Source organism: Aptenodytes patagonicus, chromosome 7 (genome assembly GCF_965638725.1).
Source record: "Aptenodytes patagonicus chromosome 7, bAptPat1.pri.cur, whole genome shotgun sequence".
Classification (NCBI taxonomy): domain Eukaryota; kingdom Metazoa; phylum Chordata; class Aves; order Sphenisciformes; family Spheniscidae; genus Aptenodytes; species Aptenodytes patagonicus.
The window spans coordinates 10,186,014-10,205,532 of NC_134955.1; the positions used below are offsets into that span (position 1 = coordinate 10,186,014).

The 19,519-nt window shown below is 37.9% G+C and overlaps 1 protein-coding gene across 1 annotated transcript in view; it reads left to right on the forward strand.

The window, feature by feature from the left end:
• The window catches only part of SPON1 (spondin 1), a 212,176-nt gene that overhangs the window by 173,492 nt on the left and 19,165 nt on the right, over window positions 1-19,519 (forward strand). The window contains exon 7 of the mRNA XM_076343905.1: window positions 4,371-4,435. Coding sequence (XP_076200020.1) covers window positions 4,371-4,435 — 65 coding nt within the window. The remainder of the gene's footprint in view (window positions 1-4,370; window positions 4,436-19,519) is intronic.

Here is a 19,519-nt window from a genome sequence, read left to right on the forward strand (position 1 = left end):
TTGCATGTTTTAATTTAGGCCACAATCCAGAAAATATTGAAGTCAATCTAGAAACTACTTTGGCTCCACTGGACTTTTTGAGCAAGCTCTAAGCATGTAGGGAAGGGTGCATTCTATTTCAGCTGGAAACTGAAATCATAATTGAACTAATAACTGAAATTAAAGAAGAAGCTTCAGTAGGCTCTACAAAGGGTTTATACCAAGTTTTGTAAGTGATTATGCCTAACTACACTTTTCAAAGGGATTTACCATGAAGACTCCTGAGAGCTTATACTAATTTAATTATTAAATCATGACTTCCTGCTTATAGGAGTGGTAGAGATGCTGCATCAACGGTAACGCGTTCTCACAGCGAATGGAGGCACAGACACGCTGGTGCAAGCAAGTTGCCGAGGAGCCGGGCGCATTGCTCCCATGAGGAGCTGCCTGCACGCAACTGCGGTGTGCCGGGGCTGACTGGCGGTGCAGCACGGCGCCACGCACCCTCACTCCCCTCCCGGGAGAATTTCATACCTGTACTCCATTGCATGATATCGATATGCTTAAAAGAAGCTGAGCAAAAACTCAATTGCAAATTCCCAAGTATCAATTCTGTGATTTTAACTCAAGGGGGAAACCCCCTTAAATGTGACAAGGAAAGAGGGTAGCAACTTTCCTCCTGTATATCTCTGTAACAGCTGACAGGTAGTCCCAAATTTGCTCCTTGACAACTTCCACATGCACAGAGGCATAACATAGGCTTGACAGTTTTCTTCCCTTTTTTTTCCCCTTTTGTTGCTGGAAGAGGTGTGTATCAGACTTTACCTAAGGGATTTTCAGCAGCTCCAAGCAAGCGCATTGGTGCCCTTCCCTTTAACTTGTTCTGACGTTGTACCATTTGGACACTCCATCATTGTGCAAATGATCTAGTTTTTCCAAATCTAACAGTTTCATTACTTGGGAATCATTGCTTCCCAGCCAAATACATAAATGATGACAAGACAACTTGCAATATACAAGTGAAACTTCCTAGTTCTTTTTGCCATATTTTGATGTGAATTTTTTTACTTCAAAAATCAAAGCAAAACTTTGGAAATATGAAGAGGAGAGAAAAATGGGTACAAATGTAATAAAGGAAGCCCTAAGAAAATGTTAACTAAAATTCATAAAAATTATGTGGTATTTTATGCTTCTACTGTAAAGTCTGTGCAATTGGGTTATTCAAGGCAGTTGGGTTATATCAACTAGTTGTATATTATTAATTTGCGGGTTTCTCTTCAGGCATTTCATATCCTCTCAGTTTCTACCATCTGCCAATAAATTATAGCTAAAGAGATTGGCCAGCAAATCCAAGCACTGTATCTTTTCTATAGATTGCTCTCTATCTATAGATTGTTTACAAGGCTGTGAACTTGTGTGGTGGATAACATCTGTTTGCTCGAGCTGTTTAAGTGGAGGTCAGCCGGAGAGGTTGGAGGCAGAGGAAGGTCACTGTTTTTCTGGAGGAACTCCTCGAGCCTGCTTCCTGCAGGAGGCTGGAGCGATGCAGGCTGGTGGCACCACGAGTGGCGAGTGGAGCTGGATTTCCCAGGCTGGCACAACGCCCAGCAGCCAGACCTCACATGGCAACAGCGTCACAGACCCAAGGAGGTGGCAAGCAGAATTTACTGTATTTTTTTCCAGGATTTCATCTTCTTGACATAAACACTTGTCCAAGGAAAACGCTTTAGTGTACAAAATATCTACTCAAGTATCTGTCTGTCTATCAGTGCATGTAGAAGTAAATATACACTGGCATTAATTACAGTGTAGATGTTACATTTTTTAATTAAAAAAATAATATTATAAATCTGCATGATAGAGATGACTGCATAATTAGAATATCAGTCTGGAATAACAATGATTTAATTCAAGTGACAGCTTAATCCTGTGTAATTGTCAAGGAGCTCTAGGTATCAAAAATGTGTGCTTTCTTTTCAGGCCCATCAGAATGCTGGATTCTGCATCTTTTGATTTTGGTTACTGTTCAGGAAGTGGCCATGAGTTCAGCTCTTGCATCTGAATTTTCACCTCCCTTAAAAATTCAGGGATGTCTGAATGCGCCATGCTCTGTTCCTTATTTCCTTCCCTCTGCACTTACTACTAAACTATTAATCATGGTTCATCTGCTCTTGGTATGCATTTTTAATATGAATAGCACATGTTAAAATGCTTTCAGACACAAGTGATTTGGATTTTACTGACATAATTATTGGTTTCTGTTAGATAAGCAGTGTATTATTTTAATAAACGTAACTGACTTTCTTTGGGATGTACAACACACAGTTAATAATTTTGAATGCAAATGTGTTCTCAAGGCAAGTAAGTGAAGATATGCCTGGCTGGAAACTCTTAGGATGTTGAAACAAGGAAGATTAAAAAATAGGGCAAATTCCATTGACAGATAAAGACAAGTAATGTCTTTTAATTTCAAATTTTTAACTTCATTCATTTAATTAGTTTCCTTTTAAATCACTTTGAGGGGAAAGCTGTCTCTTCGACTTTTGAAGGCATGGAGGTAAGAAGAAGGTTGCTATAGATGAACCCAGATGTGATGCCTCTCTCCTGCATGGAGCGTACCCCTGCTCGGTGCTGCCCAGCCCAGCAGCAAGACTGGGAGAGGGTTGTGCTGGCAGCTCAGCCTGCTGCTACTCACCCAGGGCCTGCCCCGCTGAATCCGCCTGCTGGCATTGCACTGCTGTGTTCTGTTTGATTGCTCCCTTTCATCCTAAAACTCTCTTTAATCAAACTATATTAGTAGTATGGGAGTTTGATTAAATCTTTTTATACTTACTTGCATTTATAGAGTCAGACTTTCAGCTATGTTACCTCAGGACATTTAATGTAGTATAGGCTTTTGCCAAGCATCTGCATTTTTAAAAAGGATTTTTAAGAAATGGCTTATCCATCAACTCAGGTTGAGGGAGGGGTCATGTCACATATATATTCCCGAGACTGAAAACCTTCTGTGTTACAGAGAGGGCCCATCAGCGCTGTAATTACCTTGCTTTGGTAAAAAGAGGGAGTCAGAAAATATTGAGAGTGGTAGAAACAAGCAGTGAATATTGTTTTCTTTAAATGTGTGTATATGGACTAGAGCTAGTCTGTGGTATCAGAACTATTGCTATCAAGCAGGAAATTGCACTATTCTTACTAAACTGAAAGGTCAGCTCTGTTGGAAGTGTCAATTACTGGTAATGTATAAGGTGGGTTTCTTAGTCTAATTGGGAAATATTTTTAAAAGACAGTAGAAATCATGTGAGTGAGTCGTGAACTTTGTGTTCGTCTAGGCAAATTACTGGGGTGGATTCCTAAGGGAGATGGGGAAAATGCTTCTAAAAAAGTGTGATAGATGTCTTTTGGGCATCAGAGCCTCGTTAACGGTCTCCTGCCTTTGTCCTGGGTTTATTGTACCAATATAAAGTTTAGAACTGCTGATGCAGGAATTCGTACAGACTTTAGAAAATAATCTTTGTACAATGCTTTGCCACACTGTGGGCTTCCACAGGTGGGTGTTATATTTCACCCCATAATTTTTACGTGAGTAAATGGAGAGCAAAGAGAAAGTGTTATCAATGGCTTTACTTGGAGGAGATTGCAGTGCATCCACCATGGACTCTTTGCATCCTTACATACAGGAGGCTAATAAATAATACATCATACATGCTCACAGGGTGTGTTAGATTGCCTAGAGCAGCAGCATCTAGTTTTTGCCTGCCTCTTGACCTGTGGATCTGTAACACATTAAGAGCAATTTTTCTGTCTTTGCTTGCTTTAGCCTGGTAAGTTCCTCTGGCCACAGGATCTGGCCAAGGATTGTCAGAGAGTCACAAATTCAACAGCCCAAGATATACTTTTTGCTAATAAACTACTACATGTGGACTGACACCCAGGATACAGCACGGTTATCTTTCTGTGATAGTGTTACCAGAACAAACTCAGTTTGGAGTATTTCCCCAATGCAAAGGTCTTCTCCTTATTTATACCTGTCATCACAGTGCACCACTCTGAAAGCTTTCCCTTCAGCTCATGATGCAAAAATAACATGGTCTGTGAACTGCTGCTGGTGTTTTAAGCTCATTTCAGTTCCTGCAGAAGGGAAAGAGACTGTGCCCAAGGTCTGGCTGCCTTTGCTTACTGCTCTTGCCTCCTGCATTCATATAGGTTCCTGGATGAACCCTGTGCAGCTGAGGACTCAAGGTGCTCAGATAACAAAAAGGACAAAGCATATTTCTCATAGTCAGAATTTGGACGCACAGTTTGATCTAGTACCTCTTACCTCTTGCTGTAAATTATATTATTCTCATTGTAAAATTGTCCCAATCACTTTCTTGTTTTGTGTCTCTTCACAGAGCGATGAGGTTTTAACAGTCATCAAGGCAAAAGCACAGTGGCCTGCCTGGCAACCTCTGAATGTGTAAGTAAGTAGGGAATAGTATGTGTCAATAGCCTTGTGTTCAGTGTTGGCTAATGGACTGCTCTAAGCTCGTCTCATATAATCATTCGCTCTTGTAAAGAAACAATCTAAAAATATTTTGATAGATGAGTTTTTAATCTTTTTTTTTTTTTTTTTTTGCCAACAGTTGCTTCTCTTGTTCTTTCCTCTTTAGCATCTCTTCATTTTTTACATGCTTTGGTTCACTTACTGTTACAGGAGAAGGATTATCCCATGGAGTTTGTGCTTTCTTTGAACAATGATGTTTATTCAATGCTTGCTCAAAAATACATTGTACTCTTCTAAATGCAGTATTTTTTAGCATCCTGTGTCACGCACTGTGTCAATACAGCAAATCCTCAATCCACCAACAAAAAACTCCTAAAGGACTAATTCTTTAAAATGCTTATCTGAAACACTCTATGATAGCATCATGATCCTGATGGTAGTACAACCATGATTGTTTTACCAAGTGAGACAGCTAGCTGGCTTCCCAGGATCCTAACTCTGGGCTCTCTGGCTCTCAGCAGAAAAGAGGACAAAACTCTTCTTTCAGGGTACTCTTGAATTTACTGGTTGTCTTTTGGCAGGGGGGCGGTGTTGGGGGTGGTGGTTCCTGCATAACTTATCTGTGCTTGGCGCAAAGTTTGTACTAATTATCCAGGCCCACATGAGTGAGACTTGCAAGAAGTGACTAAAGATGAGAACCCAGTATAACGGGTCACCCCATTAGCTGAGAGTCAAACTAAGTCCTTGGAGAAGCAGGGCAATTAGTCTACTGCAAGATTGTAGCGACCAGGTAGTCCTGTTTCCTCTGTAAATGTATAAGAGAAGCAGTTAGTGGAACGCTGTGTCTGGTTTTGTCATCTGTATTTCAGAAAGTATGTGAAAATTTGGAGGTTAGTCAGAAAAAAGCTGCAAGAGAGTTCAGTTTTTAGAAAACATCTCCTACCGTAAGAGGCTTAGAAACTCTTAAGCAGCTTAAGACCTAAGCTATTCAGTTTATCCCCTCCCCCCAAAAAAAGAAAAAAAAGGTTAGGAGGTGAGCACAGCTTAAATAGTGAAAAGATTTCTGATAGCTGATCCTTCTTTAATCTAGAAAAAAAACCCACAACACTATGAAATCCCTTGTAGCATGGAAGCTAAAGAAATTCATGACAAGGAAATTCTCACTAAAGGTATGGGAAAAGGTTTTAACAGTGTGACCAACCTCAGAGCAGCTTACCTGAACGTGAGATGGATTTTCCATCACTTTAATATATTTCAACCCTGAGACAGAGTTGTAGGCTCTGCAGAGGAATTGTGGGCTAGGCTTTTTTTTGGCTGGTGTTATGCAAGTGGTCAGTCAAGGTGACAGTAATGGCATTCTTTATTTACGGTCTTATTCCCCTGAAATTTTCAGTATTTGGATTTGGTAGTGTTTGCCATGTAGTAGTTGTGGATAGCATTTTTTTCCCTGCTGCCTTCTTTCTATTCACTCCAAATTAACACTTTAAAATGGAAACTTTTTTCCACTTCTCTGTTCTACTATGGTGAGGTCTCTGACTGAAACAAGCCATTTATTTTTTCCTTCCAATTTCAGTTACTTTCCTGAAGCAACATTTATATATGTTTTTCTGTATCAAAGTGAACAATACTACTAGGAATTGACTGCTCTGGGTGCTTGGAAGGCTTTAGCATTGACAGGAGAGCAGGTTTGTACTTTGTTCACAGAAAGATGGAGAGAGGATCTCCCGCTCCAGAGTCTCAATCCATCACCTTTCAAATACACTGAATATATGACATAACAAAAATCAAAGCTAATTAAAATATGTTGTCCCTGGTCATAATAGCTAGTTAAATACAGCAATGAGAAGCTTCACAAAAAAGTTGAGAGTGAACAACTTCAGATACTTTCTAGGCATATTCTTTCACAGACTGCAAATGCTTCTGCAACATCCTCCAGATGTTCTTCCAGTCAATTCTTACCTTTTCTATATTGTAATTCTCACCTTTCAGTAACATCAAAAGGAATATATCTTGGTATTTGTGCTTTCAAATGCTGTGCAAGGGTTCCCCTAACAAATGTTCCTTCACTTTACAGGTAGTGTTGGATTTTTGCTTTTAAATATTTTTTAATCATATTTTGCCATGATGTCCTTTTTGATTACATTTTAAAATATGATCTAAGCTTCAAAAGAAGACAAAATTTTCAATAGCCATTAACTTCTGGTTTTAATTTCCCATTTGCTGTTATGGATGGGCCTTCTTGGAATTTAGGTTGCACAAGTATTGGACAATAACTGCTCAGGATAAACATTTGGTCTATTATTATGCATAAGAGCCACCTTACTAATCCAGAATTGACTAAAAGTTATGAATAACCTTCTTTTGCATAATCATTAGTTATATATCTAATATATAATACGATGTGATTGTGGTGTCAAAGTGGCGTTATAATGTGGCATAATAAGCACAGCCTAAAAACCTTCCTGAATGTGTTTTACAACAATTACAAAATTCATAATACTAGTGAGCCAATTTATAGCGGCCTAAAGTGTCAAAAGTTGGCAAATTCAACCTGCTCGCACTTCAAAGTTTCTCTCCTGATTCCATACAGTAACTTTTATTGCTAACACTATCCAAGTTGCAGTACCAAGTTAGTTACAGCGATTACACTTAAAATCAGAGGGAGGAGGGGAACAGTTACCTCCAAAACTTGTGAGAGGGCTGTAAGAGTATTAATCTATTTGCATGCTGCTGTGGAGAATCCGGGACGAGGCACCGCGGACACCAGGATGCCACCCCGGCTGAACACGTTATCTGAGAGTAACAACCCACAGTCAATGGGGCTGGAGTGCAGTGACATTCACATAGGTGGTGGCAGACACTGTCACAGAGGGGAGACTTACAGGCTCGGTATTTGCTCGTTGCAGGCATCAGCTCATTCAGACCCATCCCTTTCAGGGGAAACCCAAGAGAAAAGAAACCAGATGGGAGCACGCACCGAGGCTCAGCACAGCCCTGGGCACCAGCCCTGCTGCCCACACAGGGTAATCGCCAGCCAGCCAGGACGGGCAATGCGCCTGCCCCCGGGGCTGCCGGACCCCTCCCATCTTTCCAAAACAGCGAGGGAGACTGCAGTATCTCCTTCCCTTGCAGAGGCTGTAGCAAGGCAAGATGCTAATTCTTGCCCACATCTTGAGCAGTTGGTGAGCCCTTGCATTTCCACTCTGGTCACCTATAATAATGTGTGAGAGGATGGTCTTGGCTGGGCAACTCTCGTGGATTCATCATGGAGTTAAACGGCTTTTCTTCTACTCTGTTGATGCCGGTCAATGAGGCTGTGACTCCTGAGGCCAGTCATACCTCATTAAGTAATGATTCAAGCTCTGTATGGACTGAGGGCGTGAAGTGTATAAGCCTGTGTCTAATCTGACGGTGATGCCGAAAGCCTTTGGTTCATGACACCAGAGATAAGAAGGGAAATATAACTGGGAACTTTTCTTCTTCTTAGGGAGAAGAAAACAGAGAGTTCTCAGTGCAGATCCAGTGGGCACAAAGTGCCTCCCCAGGGAAAGGTCTTTGGCTTCAGACATGAGTTCAGGTGCAAGAAATTACAGAAGAGGCTGAGACAAGTTGCCAGCCCTAAGCAGGGAAGGATATAATGACACTAAGTAATTTTCTCAAATGCTTTCTATTAATTACAATTAAAGCTAATACACTTTAACATATTGTCATCTCCCAGTAAAATATAATGCTGTGGAAACTATATCCTGCCATAGACTTAATACTCCACTGTCTTTTATCATTCCTCTCCTCAGTTCCTGTATATGCCTGCTCTTTGTCAGTTTTTCTTTTTCTTTTTTCTTCCTATCACTCATCTTCATTATCCTCCATTCAGTTTCTTACCCAAGGTACCAGCATGCAAAAAACTCTCCTGAGTTGCTACATGCAGGAGACCATTTTGGGTGATCTTTGTGAACTAGTTTTATAGTTGCCCAACCAAGAGACCAATATTGGTAGCATGAGAAGGAATGCCAGACCAAATAATAAAACATTTTGCTGTTGCTTATGTTTGCATTACCAAGTTGTGTGTCTGAAATTCTGACTTTAAAGTACTTGCAGAGATTGCATTCTTCCTTGAGTGTAATGGTATCAGTATACAGCATGCTGTCAAATGAAAGTAATTTTTCTTATCTTACTTGTATAAACAAGAGCACAGCTCATTGCTCCCTTTCTCTCAGCTGTGTTTCAGGCAGAATCAAATTTTACTTTCAAACTCAGCTGCAAATCATTGGCCTTTGGCAGTATGGAGGATAAAATACAGCAAATACAGATAGTACAACTGGTATCCAAATCTGCATATCCAGCACCTGTAAAATAATCAAGCCATGACAGAAGAATTTGGGGATAAAGAAGGCAAGACTTTTAAAGATAGTATGCATCAAATTCCACAGGAGCTAATACCTTTAAAAATCTTGCCTTGAATTCCCTTCCCCCAAATACATTCTTTTTTTTTGGCTGTATTCATTATGACTTTATTTCGAATCCAGACATCTCTATTGTAACACACCCCTTTTTCATTCAACACACACTTTTATCTAAATAAGAGCTTCCCAGGATAATCCACCAGAAGAAAATAAGCGCAAATCCTGATCAACTAGTCCTACTCTATAATGTGAGTTAGAGTCAGTTACAAGAAGAAAAATGGAACACTTTTTGGAGGTGTGGGGGCATGGAAGAAGCTGTCAATTCCACGTCTTGGGATGAGCTGGATTGTCTTTAATGTGGTGAAATCCAAGCCACGCAGTGTTGTCAGGGCACTTGCTGTTTTTACAGCTGCCTGTTTTTTCACGGTCACTTTGTCCTCTATGATTCCTCACCATCAGGGAAAGGCATTATCATATGTGTATCTTTCTTTCATATAACAGCATGTTTGTTGTGATGGTTGGGGAGCAGGAGAAAGCAGATTCTTCAGGTGGATCTCTGATTTTCCAAAATGGCAGGACCTCCAAGCCAAGATACTGCATCAGAACAAGGAAAATCATTTCACCACACAGTTCTCAGCTCTCTGAAAAAAAGAATGGAATTGAAAACGGATAGTTGGGCAGGAGTCACACATTAATAGACATCTCTCTGGGTAGTTTCTGACATTTCAAAAATATGTCCAGTATAAGTATATGGCTCTTTCTTAATATAGGCAAAGGGAGAAGTATTTGAATAGTAATTCTTGTGTCTAATCACTTTTTTGTAGTTCCTGTAAACCAGGAAAGTATTCAGCCCTATGCAACACTGTGAAATATGGACTTCCATGTACATATAGCCTAACGCTGATAAATACAAACACAGAGCAGACATAGGATGGAAATTATTCTCCAGTATGTCACGTATTCCATTATTAAACACTCAGTACCTTATAAATTATTAAATACTGCTACAGATAGTGTGTATTTCCAAGTATTTTCATGTGTTCATTCTGGCTTTTCCTGATACATCAAAAGGCAATTTTGATTTGGAAAAAAAAAATTAATTTAAAAAGTAGCTTCAACTTTCTGTCCTAAAACATTTCAGATTCTAAAAAACTGGCAAGACGACCTCACTTCCCTGCATAAATTAGCTGCCTATTTCCCGTTCCTTTCCTGCCAGAGTTTCAGTCTGGAGCCTTAGCTAGGAGAAAGAATATGTTTGGACAGGGGTCTCCAGCAGTATGATTGCAATTACCACTAAGCACATCATGTGTTTTCTAATTATTAAATTTTTCCATTTATTTAATTATTTTAGGCTTAGTAGATCAAATCTACAGACAATATATTTCAATGGAAAAATTCAAGATATTTTATCTAGGAAAACAGGATAGTGAGAGTAGCTGACATTAAAAGGTTAGGATCTTCTGAAACATTCACAAGCGTTACTTTTCATACTCCTCTCATTTATTTTCTTTTATGCAAAAACACCACTGCTTTCCAACCTTTTTACCTTCTCATTCCATTCTTAGTTACAAACAATGCATATCAAAGTGATAGGCATTTTTCTTTATTATAATTCTGAACTATCTGAAGCTTGGAAGATTATTCCCTCCTTCCTTATGTCTCTCCTGTTTCCATTTCATCTCTCCGTGCTGTTTGCATGAGTAGTCATGGTCCTGTGTTTTTCCTCTGCCTCTTGACTGTGTGTAGAGGTTATTCTTTTTCTTGTTCATTTAAGCAGCTCTTCCCCATTTATTTGGAGATTACCTGAAAACACTCCAGTAAGCACTCGAAAGTGAAGCTTAGCAGAACAGGAGGCCTATTCCTCTATACTTCAGATGGATAGAACTATTTAGTCTGAACAGTTTATAATTTAGTATGGTTACCTCATCATCCCCTACAAATTATCCCATCAATCTCCTTCCATTTCAAGTTTTACATAACTTTGATATCTTTTCTCTGACTATGAAGATATTGGGGGTGTTTTTCCTGGCTTGCAAGGAGGATATCAGAAAATGCAACAGGATATTCCCAATTATGGTTTTCAGCATTGAGATAGATAATATGACTAAACTGGGCAACAAAGTAAACTGTTCCAGAAATCAAACAAAGAGCATCCTATAGAAAGGTGATAGGAAACACAAAAATGCTCTGATCCAAATATGTTTGAGTTGATGGATCATACTAGCTGGAGAAAAAAATGCTGACGTACTCTTTTGCATTTTCCTTCCTTTGTTCTTGAGTGAAAGCTCTTTCAAACTTTGCTTTCTTCCAGAATTCTTCTTCCACAATTTGAGCAAAAAATGTTTGTTGTATGTTTTGATCCTGCAGTGAATTTGCTATGATCAATGAGTCTTCATTACAGCATTTGGGAATCGAAAGCCAAGCCACAGATGAGTAAGGAACTTCATCTATTTGGGATTTCGGTGTTTGTTTGTTTCTTGTTTTACTTCTTTTTTACTTACATTTTTTACTTTCTGCTTTTTTTACTTCACACTAATCTTCTGCTATTCTTGTGCCCACAAAACTTCTCTTTCTTAAAGTAACCTCCATATTTAGATCATTGAATGATTACTTAGATATTGTTAGATGGAGAACCGCTTAAGTCAGAAATGGAACTCTTTACTGTCTTCTGAAATGTAATAAAATAACTCCTTCTCCTCATCTTATGCTTCATTGTTAAAGATCTTAATTTTCTGTGTCTGATATTTTACTCTTTACAACTCACCCAGCCTTAATGTAGTGTGTCTCACTGATACACTGATGTGTAAAACTACCCAAGGTTAAGTATACAGTTGCATACTTGAAAGAAATCTTCAGCAGTGAAAACAGCTTTAATAACAATTTATGACTATATTAATATTACTGATATTATCTAATCAGTTCCATCAGATGGCAGAGAGCTGATACATAAATGTTATCCATCTAAACATGATGTGTTGCTGAACTTCTCTGTTGACCTTCTCACATGTTGCAAGTTTTGTGAGGTTCACAGGGAGGCTAATTTACAAAAGGACTTTGGAAGGCATTTAGGCAACCATTTGCTGTAAACACCTAATTCTCAAACTTTCAGTTCCAGAAGTGTTTACATACCTAAATAGCTATTAGTAACATTACTAAATGCATAAAAATACAAACAACTTTCAGTGTTCCTAAAGCTGACTACATTTTCACAAGGGTGAGGGGACTTCTGTTAGGCAACAGATCACAACTAAACCATATTAACTTCCATAATTTAGTTGTTGCCCTGCCTGTTTTCTCAGTGAGGGCCTGATCTTCAGGTATACCTTTTAAGTTAGCCACACGCACATATGGTCAGCAAAATAAAGGGTATCCCCCAATATGGAGAAGACTCTTCTGGTACTTGGAAAGTCTAGGTTTAATTCACCTTTCCTCCTGACAAGACTTGAATGGTAACACCTACCTCTGAATGTAAAATTCAAACCAGCAACCTACACAGTGAGAGCCCTTTACTATCACATATCATGTTCTTCTAGCTCAAGCTTCCCTATTTTGCATGGAATAATTAAATATTTATTAGCCAGAGAAAGAAAGCAATCACTCGGATTTGCCCCTCAAGAAAAGGGAGGAGAGACAGAGGAGTTCACTGAAGGATATTAATAGCTAGAATGTTTGGTAAACAGTGAGTTAACTAGCTTTGTGCGATGGGGAAGGGGTATGTGTGGAATAAGTACAAATCAGTCACATGTTCTCATTAATTAGAAATCCTTGTGTCTTTATTTTGTGGCACTTACGCAATGACGATGGCTTTTTCAGTTCCCTGGCTGCCTTCGAAGAGAGACTGTTCCTGGCCAACAAAAATATTTTGTTCTACCTCCAGGTTTTTAGCCTTTTTTTTTTTTTTTAACACCTTCATATTACTTAAAATAGAATGCATGAATTAGGTAAATTTTGGAAAAGAAAGCACTTAGTTTTGACTGATATTTACTGAATTCAACTTAAGAAACAATGTTTCTGTTCACCCAAAAATACACTTTTAAAGTAAATGATAATTTGCTTAGATCTAGTTGAAATTGATTTTCCATTACTTGCTTAATTTCCCTGTGCTGGAAAAAGGACAAAATTACATACATTTGCATTACATTCATAATAAAGGGAGTAGTTTTTTAGAACTAAGATTTCAAGTAGACGTCCTTTTGTGTTGTCCTATAAAATAAATATGTTATTTGAGGAATCTTTTTGAGATTTTCTGAAAATCCTTCAGAAGTAGTCTTTTTTAGGATTTATGTGATTGATCTTTATACCTATCTATATGGAGAATTTGAGAATTTAATTTACCTATCCATCTATGTGAATTATCTATTCCTTTCTAAACTGCATTTGTGGATAAAATGTATGTGCACACATGCCACAGCTAAAGCTGGCATTTTTCCTTTAATAAGACCTATATTAAAAAATATTTATAGGCTATATTCAGAAACAGTACTTTGTTGTGCTACCTACATTTGGAGTAATTTGTTTTGGAGACCTTAACGCGGAGACTGTTGGAGGAAAAAGAAAGAGATGTACAGAGTAGTTTCATAGCCTTGATCAGTGATCTTACTGGAGAAAAAAAAGGATTTCTGTTTTCTGCCTGTTTACTTGTTGCCTTTGATTTTGGTAAAACTGAGCTCGTATCAACAACTTGCTTATTCCCTTGCATCATGTTTTAATTTTCAGATGGTTCACTGCAGTTAATTATTATAAATGTTAAGGTTAAAATAATTAAGCAGTTTATGCCAGCTACGTTTTTTAAGGCAGTTCAGATAGGGTCAGTACGTGCTGAAATCATGTGTGACAGCAGCACAGGTCTGAGCCAGCTGAGCCAGCCTGAAGAAAAAGAGCAGAGAAGGTGCAGTTATGCAGCCTTCAGCCCAGGTTAGCCCCCAACATGCGTTCAGAGTCCCTGGCACAAACCCTCACCGCCACCTGTGCTGCCAAGTCTTGCATCAGCTGCTGCTTGAACGCACCAAAATAAAACCACCTCGTATATGCCTATATTCTATAAATGCACCGTACGTGACGTTTCTAGAAGTGCTTTCACTTTCTGTAGGGGATGTTACACTTTCTGTAGGGACGGAGGGTACGTTACTTGCTCAGAGCCAATAGTGTTTGTTTAACTGTTTAGGAAATGCACATAACCAAAATATGGTCCATTTAGTCGTGTCGTTATAAAAGTAGCCCACCTGTTTGCACAGCCATTGTCCCGGGGATGCTCAGTGCCAGCAAGAGGATGTGCTGCATGTCTCATTAACTTGCTGCCACCACCTGGTTCAGCATGGACGCACCTATGCACCAAACCCTAACAGAAATCCTCGCTCACTGTTTTCCTCTGGAGCCAGACATTTGCTGCGTGTAACTCAGAATCCCAATGTCAGAGCCAAATGCTGTTCTCTACTAAATCTATGTTAATATCGGCGTTGGGAGGGGAAGATTCAAATCAATGCACCTTTCAGCTTTGATAACAGAGAGGCTTTAGATAAAAAATAATGAAATGCCCAGAGCCCTAGAGACTAGAGACCTGACAACGTCTGTAAGTTAATTCTGTGAATTAGTTTTCCTAGAGCATCTTATTAAGGATTGATAGAATTATTCACAAGTACCACACTAAACTCCTCATAGCACACAAACTAAAATTCATTGAAAAGTACCTCCTAATTTTCTTTAATCAACTTCAATAGACAGATGGGGTTTTGAATTTTGCAGTCATTCCAGTTCCTATCCATCCACTTAAAATATTTCATATGAATTGAAACTTTACCTTTAGTCCTTTTAAAATATTATGTAGTCACAAAAGTTTTGTTTTCTGTAATGTCTAGGTGAACAAATTCTGAGATTAGTTGCTCACTTTCAGTTATGTGACTTTTCCTATCCCATTAAGAATGCTGAAATGATTTCCTGTCCTGCCATGCAATGCGCTGTCCATAAATAGCTGACATTGGTATCAGAATGTAATTTATAAAAATATACATCAGAAATGAGTAAATTATTCAGTTGCTTAATTAATCAAGTCCTCAGACTACCCAGATGAGAATTAAAAAAAGACATGTTTGAACACGCATATTGTATTTGGGTTTAACTGGCATTCTGAATGGCAAAATACAGACTGAACTGCAATTAACCAGTTGTAATGGGCATAGTTTAAATTTTATTTCTTGTTTTATCCGAAGTGATAAGAAAAGCTCATATCATAGTCCTTTAATCATCTATCCACTGTATATCATTAACATTTGATTATACAAATTGCTTATAAACACTGTTCCACCTAATGATTTGAAAAATAAATCATGCACGTATAATTTCACCTAGCGTGACTAAGAGTCAGCAGAGGATTATAGAGAAATAAGGAAGCTTATTATTTATTGCTACTTCTTATATTCCTTATAACGCTCATTTTTCTTGCATACTTGTTAGACATGTTCTCCTAATTGGTTGAATGCTGCATTTATCTTCCACTTCCTCTGTACTTTTAAGAAAGTAAGGTTCAGATATTTTCTTGCTTTACAAGTTTATCTATCCTTCCATAGCTGCATTTAACCATTTTAATAGAGAAAAGTGAGTATAGTTAACTCTCCTATTATAACAGAAAAGTGTACTATAAAGCCAAGGAGCTGTTAAATCTTTTGGGGAAGACATATGGAGGGCTGAGACATTATTTTAATTAAAAGAAAATAATGTAGGTCACATGGAAAACTATTTGTTATACCGTGGGTGCAAGCCGGTGACTTCAGAGCATTTGTGATACAGTGGAACTTTGGTGGCTCTGCGTTTAGGGAGCTGGGGTGTCAAAGGCACACCCAGAGAAGCTCACAGTCCTGTTCTAAAAAAAATGCTATTTTGGACACACATAATATTTTTATGTTACAACAGATTTTTGAAAGACATTTTCTATCCTTTAATACAGTAGCAGAACTGTGAATAGTATGGCCCTTGCAGAATATATTACATATTGAATCATTATATAGAATACATTATAAAATTAATAGCAATACTACTGCAGAAGAAGCATAACAGTACTGTAAGGCTCCATGGAGACACGATCTTTACTCACAAAGTTCAATATTCCTTCAACTTTAGATTATTTTCTTAAAAAGAAATCAATTGCTATCTATACTACAGATAAATTCTTCTGTCAGTATGCATGGTAATGCCATTAATGTTAGTTGATTTACTCCAAAGCTAAGATGCAAATAATTTCTTTGCTGTGTAACTATTCATTTAGTATATGGGACAATTTCATACATTTGACTTTCCTCAAGTGAGTAGTTATGTAAATAGAATTTGTGAGAGTACAGTCTCTCTCCATATAGTAAAGTGGATAGCACGAACAGTTCAAAAAGAATAACTGATTAAAAATGAAACTTAAATAACTATCATGCTAAGACAGTGTCAGACTGTTGCCTAAAGCAAACCTGAATGACCCTTTTAGGGATTCTTGGGAGGAAAAATAGCTTATGGTGTTAACTGCAGCTAATAGCTTACGATATCAACAGATCTTTGACTATAGTGGTGTGAACATTACTTGGCTAACACATGGTTGGGAAGTCGGCCATAAAACCCAAACTAGTCATTGCCATTATAACAGCACCATTACTGTACCCATAGTGCACTGAATTCACAATAACATGATTTTCAATCAGTAACAGCTGCATCCAGGAAAATAAAACTTCCAGCAAAGAAATAATTAAATTTGTACCAGCCTGTCTCATTGATAACAAGTCATCATGAACAACTGAAAAGAAAAGGATATAAAATTGCTAGCAGCTAAAGCATGAAGAATTGAAACAAGGAATAGGCTGATGAACTTTCTGAGTTACAAATTTATTCTCAGTGACTTGCCATTGTAATGTAATGGGATGAGTGAAATGTGGTTATATTTGACATCTCACTGGATCTATGTTATCCTAAAAGCAAATATATGAGGTTTTTGCTGAAGAATTATGATGTGCTTTTCTCTTGACAGATGAGTTGATTTAAATTTTGAGATGCCTGAAAGTATTTTTTAAATCCCTAAGTGGCTCTCTCCAAGTACAGATATGCTTTTATAAGAATAAAAGTTGTAATGTTGTATTGTATGGCCCTTATTTTGCCTTAAATACATGCTCTGGGAATATTTTAAAAAGATTTTGTGTGGGGTACGTCTTGTCTAAACTTAAAACCCTGCTTTAATTCTATGGTGTATGAATTTATAACCGTGAACAGTCTTCATAATGAATAGCCACATAAGCTATCTACATCTGCAAGAAATACGCTGCAACAGGAGCAGATCTGTAGAGTGAAACAGTGCTGAGGAAGCGACACATTTTGGGCATGGGAGATTGCTTTGCGTGGCCCCCGCGCCGGTCGCATGGAGCGTGGCTGCCTGCCGGCAGTGGGAGCGCAGGGGAAAAGCTCCAGGCTAGATTGATTGGAAAGAAATCAGGTCTGCACTCTGAGATTGCTCCAGGGTATGAACCAAAGCACAATGGGAAATTCACCTCAGAAGTGCAACTCTGATTTCGACTAAAACACCTATATACTTGTCCCTCTGTGCTCGTATGGGATGCTGCACAGCGTCATTACGCACGTTACAATTCTGCACAGTGTCATTACACACATTATAATTCATTGCTGGCACAGAATAGTAGAAAGTGATTTCAGGATTTGCCTGAACGGAGGAAAATAGCATGCTCAATCATTTTCTTGTCTGAGTGAATTTGACCAATGGATTCATTTTTTTAACAAGTGCAAAATGTGGGAAACATTATGTATCAATTATAGTTCACCTTGTAGGATACTGATTACAATACCTTGTTTTCAGTTGGTTTAATTTCACTGCATGTTAAGTATTCAGATTGAAATTTTCATGCCAAGTTAGAGGAAAATACAATGTTTTACTTATGTTTAAAATGTTATAATAGCTGTTTAACTATGAAGGTCTTGTATTGCCACGTTTTGGAAAAATGACTTGATGATCAAAGAGTTGAAAAACTCATCCACATCTGACCAAGTTTAATGAATGTACAGAGATCTCAGTATTCCTGTGATCACTTGTTAACATCTGGTAGCTCATTATTTCTTCAGAAACTGACCTTATTTGAGATGCCATGTAAAGCATAAACGGATGAACAAAATCTTTGTGAAAGCTTCCACGATGGAAGCCAGTAAAATGCAGTGATAACAAAATCAGAAAGCAGAGCTCAGACTAATGGGGAAACATTTTCGGATTGCAGCCTTTTGTAATGCAAAACAATTTCTAATAGTTAAAAGTGATATATTTTGGTGAAACTGCAGGAAGAAGTGGAGGAAAACAGCACATATGAATTGGCATTTGCACACTATATCATGGCCAACAGTATTATTCTTGCAAGAAGTAATTAGGACTTGAGTTTATATAACACAGAGAGAGATGTAAATGTGAAACACTCATCCTTTAGTGATTCCACAATAAGTGATATTTTCCTTATATTAATTACAAGTTAAAAAATTATCTTGAAGTCCTAAAACTAAGAAATGGTCAAATTCCAACCTATTTTCTTAGAAACTAACTTCTTTAAAGTAAAAGCTTTCATAGGAAATATAACAAAGGCAAAATGAAGCCAGTTCTCAGAAGAAAAATACATTATCTGTAGAAGATATGCAACCACATCAATTAAAGTAAATATCTTGTTCAGATTTATGTACTCAATTTTTTGGATGAGATCTCTTGTTATAGTCCTATATGGAAAAAATGCTTTCTCGCAGAGTATTTGTTATGCAGTGATGATGAAAGTGCTTTGTCTTTAAAAAACTCAGGTTTCATGGTCAACTGCTCACAAGGGAACAGGAGTGTAATTTTAATAATTAATATTTCTGGGTTTAGACTTTTAAAAAATCTAGTTAGTCATAAGCTGCAGTAGTAACAATAAATTCTTGCAGAACTTTCTAGGCATTCTACTACCGCAAAGAGATATAGCCATAAAAAAAAAGAAAATACCACATTCTTGTACCTCTGTGCTTTTTAAGTGTAATCTTTTACTAGCATGGATATACTATTTGAGCCTTACAGTTAAAAGTCATATTAACTTAAGTAGTTTGATGACATGCATCCCAGGAATAGAATACGATGATAGCCTGCAAAGATTTCTGTTGCTTCCCCCCACCCCCAAATATAGTGTTCTGTAAAGTATGTATTTTTATTCTTGCATGACAACATTTTATTTTGATAGTGCCACTACAGCATGTGTGTCTACTTTTTATTTCTGTAAATCTCTGGAGGTATTTTTCCCCCTACAAATCCTTCTCTCTCTTGTTATCTCCCACTGTCACATTGTGCTGTCTATCTTAAAACGGGGTGAAAGTCAATATCGTCAGTCCAGATGTAAATGATGTTTCCTTCCACAAAATGACAGTATAGTACTAGGAAACATTTTCAAAGTTTGGAGATTTTGTGTACAAAATGAGAGGAATGAGAAGGCCAGACAGAGTTGCTTGTTTCTATGGAAACACGATGGTGTGTCTAGCTCAGCTATTTTCTCCTTTTATGATTTTATAGATAGATGGGATTAATCCAGTGAAGTTTAATATTGTCAAAAATAGAAGAATTCTACCCCAGTCTAATCAGAAATAATAATGCATAAAGGACAACCTCATATACAAA